At 41.4% G+C, this 6278-nt stretch overlaps 1 protein-coding gene across 3 annotated transcripts in view; it reads left to right on the forward strand.

Annotated features, from left to right (window-relative positions):
• Window positions 1–4193, forward strand: part of LOC114649253 (olfactory receptor class A-like protein 1) — a 94753-nt gene extending 90560 nt beyond the window's left edge. For 2 of the 3 annotated variants that reach the window (XM_028798755.2, XM_028798756.2), the window contains exon 2: window positions 3919–4193. In XM_028798755.2, coding sequence (XP_028654588.2) covers window positions 3919–4056 — 138 coding nt within the window. In that variant the 3' untranslated portion in view covers window positions 4057–4193. Of the gene's footprint in view, window positions 1–3080 lie in introns of all 3 variants that reach the window. The other variant, XM_028798759.2, reaches the window with a different exon arrangement.
• The last annotated feature ends 2085 nt before the right edge of the window (window positions 4194–6278 follow it).

The following is a 6278-nucleotide window of genomic DNA, read 5'->3' on the forward strand; positions in this document are numbered from 1 at the left end:
GCCACCACTCCGCAAAAGGACACTAAAGGACATTCACAGACTTGTACTGAAGCCATTGCCTTGTATCTATGCTTCAAGTCTTTGTCGTGCTGAAAGGTGAACCGTTGTCCTAGTTTGTGGCCATGTGTACTCTGGAGCAGGTTTTTTTCAAGAATCTCTCTGTAATTTAGTTACATTCATTCTTCCCTCAAGTGTGGCTGGTCAACCTGTCCCTGCCACTGAGAAGCACTCCCATAGCATGAGGCTACCACCACCCTTCTTCACTGTAGGATTGGTATTAGGCAGGTGATAAGCAGAGTCTTGTCTTCATCAGACATAGTGCTTTAGTTCTCCCAAAAAGTTCACTTTTTTCAATCAGACCAGAACATCTTTTTCTTCATGCTCTCAAAATCCTTTAAATGCTGTTTGTCAAACTCCAAGAGGTTTGTCATATGCCTTTTACTCTGTCTAGCTACTTTCCAATAAACACCTGACAGATGGAATGCTGCTGAGATGATGGTCATTCTGACAAGTTTTCTCATCTCAAGAGAGGACTTCTGAAGCTCAATTATAGTGACCATTGGGTTCTTGGTCACCTCCTTGACCCAGGCCCTTCTTGCCTGGTTACTAAGTTTGGTTGGATGGCCAACTCCATGAAGAGTCATAGAGTTGAAACTTTTTCAGTTTCACAATTGTCAATTCACAATCATTTAAAGCTTTAGAAAGGGTTTCATCTGCTTGCCATGATCTATGCCTCACTACAGAGAGTTTCTATGGCATCATATCTTTAGCTTAGCTTTTGTCCTGACTTGCAGTGTGAATTGTGGGACCTTCTATAAACAAGTGTGTGCCATTCTGAATGATGGCCCATCAGTTTAATTTGCCACATGTGGACTCCAGTCAAGTTCTACAAACATCTCAAGGAAAATTAAAGCAAACAGGGTGCACCTGACCACGATTTGGAGAGATAGAGTCTGAATACTTTAATATACAGATTTCAGGTTTTGATTTTAATTTGCAAATCTTTCTGAAAACAGGTTTTCACTTTGTTGTTATGCATCATTGAGTGTAGATCTGTGGACAAAAATGTCAAATTATTCAATTTAAAATTAAATCCACAACATAATAAAGTGTGCATAAAGTGAAGGGCTCTGAATAACTTCTGAACTCACTGTATGCGGAAATCTTGTTTTCTCAGCAAAATGCATTACGGTTTGTTAGTTGGATAGAGGCCTAGGTGCTAACTGTTTTTAAAATTTCCTAAATGGTTTTCATCGTCAAATCGGCAAAAAGTTTAAACCGTTTTTATTTATATCCTGACAATGTGCTAATTACACAAAGACAGCAACTGGGCACGGCATTCAAACAGGACAGAACCTGCATCAGGGAGCAGTGCAAACCAATGAGACACCATGCCACCCCCAATAAATGTTATAAATTATAATCATTTTTCAGTTTTTTCCTCATTAAGCCAATAATTGATCCATAATTACATGCCTAAAAGCCTCCATATTAAAGTATGGTACTTTTCCCATTAACCTCCCAAGTATTTTTAAGACATGCAGTACAGTGGTGATGCAGAGCTACACACACAAATACATAGAGGTGTACTTTTTAAATGCCTCTTGTCCTTTTCATCTCAGCCTAGCACAGCTTGATATTTCTTATAACCTAACTAAAATTGAACCCTCGTAATCCAGTTCAAGATCATAAAGTGTGAGTGTATTCCAAATATGAATACAACAAATATCTAAAAATGTTATTAATCCAGCAGATAGCAGGAACAGTAAATCTTTGATAACAATAGTTATTATTAAAAGGCTGTAAAGTGCAAATGCTGTTGTGATCATTAGAACAGTTGTGAAAGGCATAGTTCATTCAGCACAACACAGCTTGACACTTCCTATTACCTAACCATAAATGACCCCCCCCCCCCCCCCCCCCCCCCCCACCAAAAGTCATAAGATTGAGAGACCACAGGGCACACTCATGCACTGTGACCTTCTGAGCTGGCTGAAGCTGCCATAACGTTCTGTCGATAGTCATGTCTGTGATGAGCCAGCCAATAAAGACACATTACATGCCAAGAGGTGGTGTGGCAATATAACAATAAATATAGCCATAAGAAAAAGTTAAAATCCCAGGCAGAATCCTGTCCTTTAAAACAATCCACGGTGATTCCATCCCTTTAGGGCTCTCCACAGCCAGAGGAGATGTCAACCAACAGGTGCAGTCAACCTTTAACAAGCCCGGGTCCCTACCACCATCCGAGGCATTCAGCGAGGCCCCATCCTGAGACTGACTCCCGCTACTGTTCTTTGGCCTTCAGCTGAAAGACATCCAAAGTGGTAGGTCACTCCTACTCCCAAATGCACTCAGCAAGAGTGACCACTGCCCCTCTCAAGTGCCACCATGCACTTCTCTTCAGGCTTGCTTCCACTCCTTAATGATTCTTTCTTTCTTTCTTTCTTTCTTTCTTTCTTTCTTTCTTTCTTTCTTTCTTTCTTTCTTTCTTTCTTTCTTTCTTTCTTTCTTTCTTTCTTTCTTTCTTTTCTTTGCTCAGGCTCCTCTTTATTTTGGGTGCTGGTGCTGCAATCATGGACTACTGCACATATCCGCATGCGAATACCTGGCCAGTCAATTCCCCATCAGCCCCTGAGCTCCTTGACCATGCTACCTTGTGTACCAGTGCCAATCCATGTGCTGTTTTATATATTAAAAACTGCACATCAACACAGACCTGTAATGTGCACGGACCCATCACATGCACATATCCAGACAGGGCTTAATTAGATTCACCATCTAACTTAACCTGCACATCTCTGGTATGTGGCAAATAACTGGATGGAGTAAGGAGAAAAAAAATACAATGGAATAATGTGAAGACTGCATACAGACAGAGACCAGGGCAAAAAGTTAACCCATTCTCCAGCTACTAATCACTGTGCTACTTAACTGCCCATCTTTTCATTCCAAGACGCTGATTGTAACCAGACTATCTGTATCTATAAATCTATGGGTGAAGATTATTTTGTATTATTTGTGCCAGAAGTACTTTTAAACAACTTCCTTAATCTCTTCCTCTTATTTCTTGCTCTTAGGTCTTAATGTTGAAATATTATGGACACCAGAGCTGTCATCAAAGCTTCCAGTTTTCTTATCCTGACAATCATCAGTGTTCCTGCCAACCTGCTTGTCTGCTGTGCCTTCCTGCACAGCTACTTGGTCGAGGCCAAGCTCCTAACGGCTGACATCATTCTTTGCCATCTGGCCTTCGCCAACCTCATGGTAGCGTTTACTCGTAGTATCCCACAGACACTGGCCGCCTTGGGCTATGTGCACTTCTTTGATGATGTTGGCTGTAAAGTTTCTCTGCTCTGCTTCCGTGCCTTCCGGGGTCTTTCTATTAGCCTCACTTGCCTTCTTTGTGTTTACCAGGCTGTAGCCATCTCACCTGCCACCTCTCTACTTGCCTCACTGAAGACAAGGATCCCCCAGTTTCTGATGTACATCATTGTGTTTCTGTACCTGCTTTACTACTTTACAAGTGTCTCATCTGCTCTTTATGCTGTCTCCAGCCTCTTCAACAACACCATTCCTCCTTATACATTTAATTTAGAATATTGTTTTGTTTCATATAGGGAATACTTTGCATATATCTTTGTAGGTTTTGGTGTAATGTCCAGAGACCTTGTGTTTATACTGTTAATGATCATCATGAGTGGCTACATCCTAATACTTTTGTACCAACATGGTCAAAAAGTTAAGAACATTCGAAGCTCAGACCACAGCCAAAAAGGAGGCAGAGCAGAGACCAAAGCATCTAGGGCGGTGGTCACCTTGGTCATCCTGTATGTTGTCTTCTTCGGCGTTGACAACATTATCTGGCTGTACACCATGACCGTCTCAAGGGTGGCACTTCTTATTTCTGACATCCAGGACTTCTTTGCAACCCTATATACTTCAGTATGCCCTATTGTGGTGATCACCACTAATCCAAAAGTCCAAAGAAAACTAAAACTGGTCAAGATGAAGAAAGAAGCCCAGCCCACCGAGAGCAGTACACACACAATGTGAACAATCATTATTTTTTCCACTGCCCTAAGATAAAATGTAACGAGTGAAATGTATCTTATAAATGTACCAGATGTTTTATATTGTAAATTTAGATTATAAATGAATGACAAATCAAATTAAATTAATTCCATAATTTACCATTTGGAGACCTGATACATCTAGAGAGTCAATAAGCGACACACAGTTGGTGAAGCAGCTTGCCACTTTCCAAACCACAGGCTGAACCTCTAAGCCTCTATCAGTTTCCTCAAGAGAAAAGAGAATTGTAACCAGGGTGGGACTTGGACACTGCATTTTATAGGAAACATACAAAGTCCCTACTGGACTTTGGCTACATAAGTTAATCCAATCAAATCTGATCAGTCTCTATGGATAACAAGATGAATCAACCAAATATCATAAGAGCTCATCCATGCAGTGTTAACTAAAGTCAAACACTCAGTGACCTTTCCTACATAAACATTACAACAAAACGATAGAGAAAAAAAAACCAAACATTTATGTAAACGCTAGGGGGTCGCTGTTGCACTGTTAACCCCAACAGACATGTGCTCTGGACACCGAGTAAAAGTCCCAAGAAGTATTTTAATATTCTTTTCTTCTTAAAGACAATACCTTAAGCACTACAGCCACAATAGCACAGGTAAATAATAGTACATCAAACACAAACACAATACAAATCTCTCCTCCACACCTCCCAGCAAGCGTTGTCCACCTCCTCCCGACTCTGGCCCTCTGCTGGGTTCCCAGCAGTCCTTTAAATAGTCCTTGACCCGGATGTGCTTCTGTCCTTCCAACCACGTGACTGGCTAGCACTTCTGGGTCTAATGAAAAACTGGCTTTTCTTCAGCCCGGAAGTACTTCGGGGCTTCCGTCCTTGTAACCACCTCATACTTCTGGGCTATAGGGAAAGGATGAGTCCCCTGCTCCTTTGACAGCTCCCCCTGGCAGCACCCATGGCACCCAACAGGGCTGAGAAACCAAACTCCAAGTCCCCGGATGCCCTGTGGGACTCCGGGGCACCGCTGCAATTCCGGAGAGCTGCCATCTAGTGTTTTGGGGGAGGCAGTGTCCAAAAGTAGCTGCCTTCCCTCATCCTTCCATCCTTTGGTCATCCTGGCCAGGTTGAACTGCTGGCCGTCCCTCACATAAAATTGCCACTTTGGAGATGATGACAATATTCAACTCAGGTAAATCACTACCATCCTGCACGTTATTGCAAAATGTACATCTCTACATATCTTAGAAATGAAACCTAGAAAATGGTTTGGGGAACTTCTGTGACCCCATATAATGAAAATAAATCAAAATGACCTTTTTACAAAGATACGTTTGACGTCTTTTCAGACATTGAGTCTGATATTGAACTGACTCATAAATGGCAAAACTGCTGGTCATATGGGTTCCAGGCAGGAAGGGGTGAGTCCAGAAGGGCTGACAATGGAAGTGATGTCGGAGGTGGAACGGCCGTCGATCTTCTGTTCTGCATGGGGACCGAGAGAGAAGTCATTAACATACAGCGCCAACCCCCGTTTCAGCAGGTAACTACCATCATTGGAGCCTTTAATCTGACTTCCAAGCGCACACACGTGACGCTACATAGCATTTTATTTGTCCCCAGGGGAAATTTGGCAAACATTGTCATAGCATACCATTTAACTCTGTTGCCTTAAACACCTATCAACAATTTTAACTCCACAAAGTTTCCGTGGTCTGCCGCATCGCCCTATTTAGTATATACAGAAGGTTAGGTTTTTCATTTTTATATTTTGTTTTGATGGTTCAAGTTAATTTTGCAAGTGATTTAAATCTGATAGAAGTGTATGTAGAGACAAATATCTGTCCTGAAGATTTATGACATGCTCTTCTATCCTAAGGATATCTCTCTTAATTCCTGTGATAAATATGTTATCACATTTTATTATGTAGTCACACTGAGTGACTTTAATCGAAAATGACTTTAAATGTTCTCTTCTACTCTGTTTTTTCATTTCATTTTGTCATTACTCTGTGACACTCTTATCTCTGTATGACTTCAGGTGGATTATTAATGCTATCTCTTTGCATCTTCGTCCTAATAAAAGCTTCAGAAAGGGTTTCAGGGCAAGAAGTTGTTGTTCTCCCTCGATATTTCCAAAGGTATACGCCATGTTTCAAATGCGTGTTGTGCTTTTATGTTATTTTTCAGGTAATTTTCTGCTCACCATTGATATGTAGTTGAG

Source organism: Erpetoichthys calabaricus, chromosome 3 (genome assembly GCF_900747795.2).
Source record: "Erpetoichthys calabaricus chromosome 3, fErpCal1.3, whole genome shotgun sequence".
Classification (NCBI taxonomy): Eukaryota; Metazoa; Chordata; class Cladistia; order Polypteriformes; family Polypteridae; genus Erpetoichthys; species Erpetoichthys calabaricus.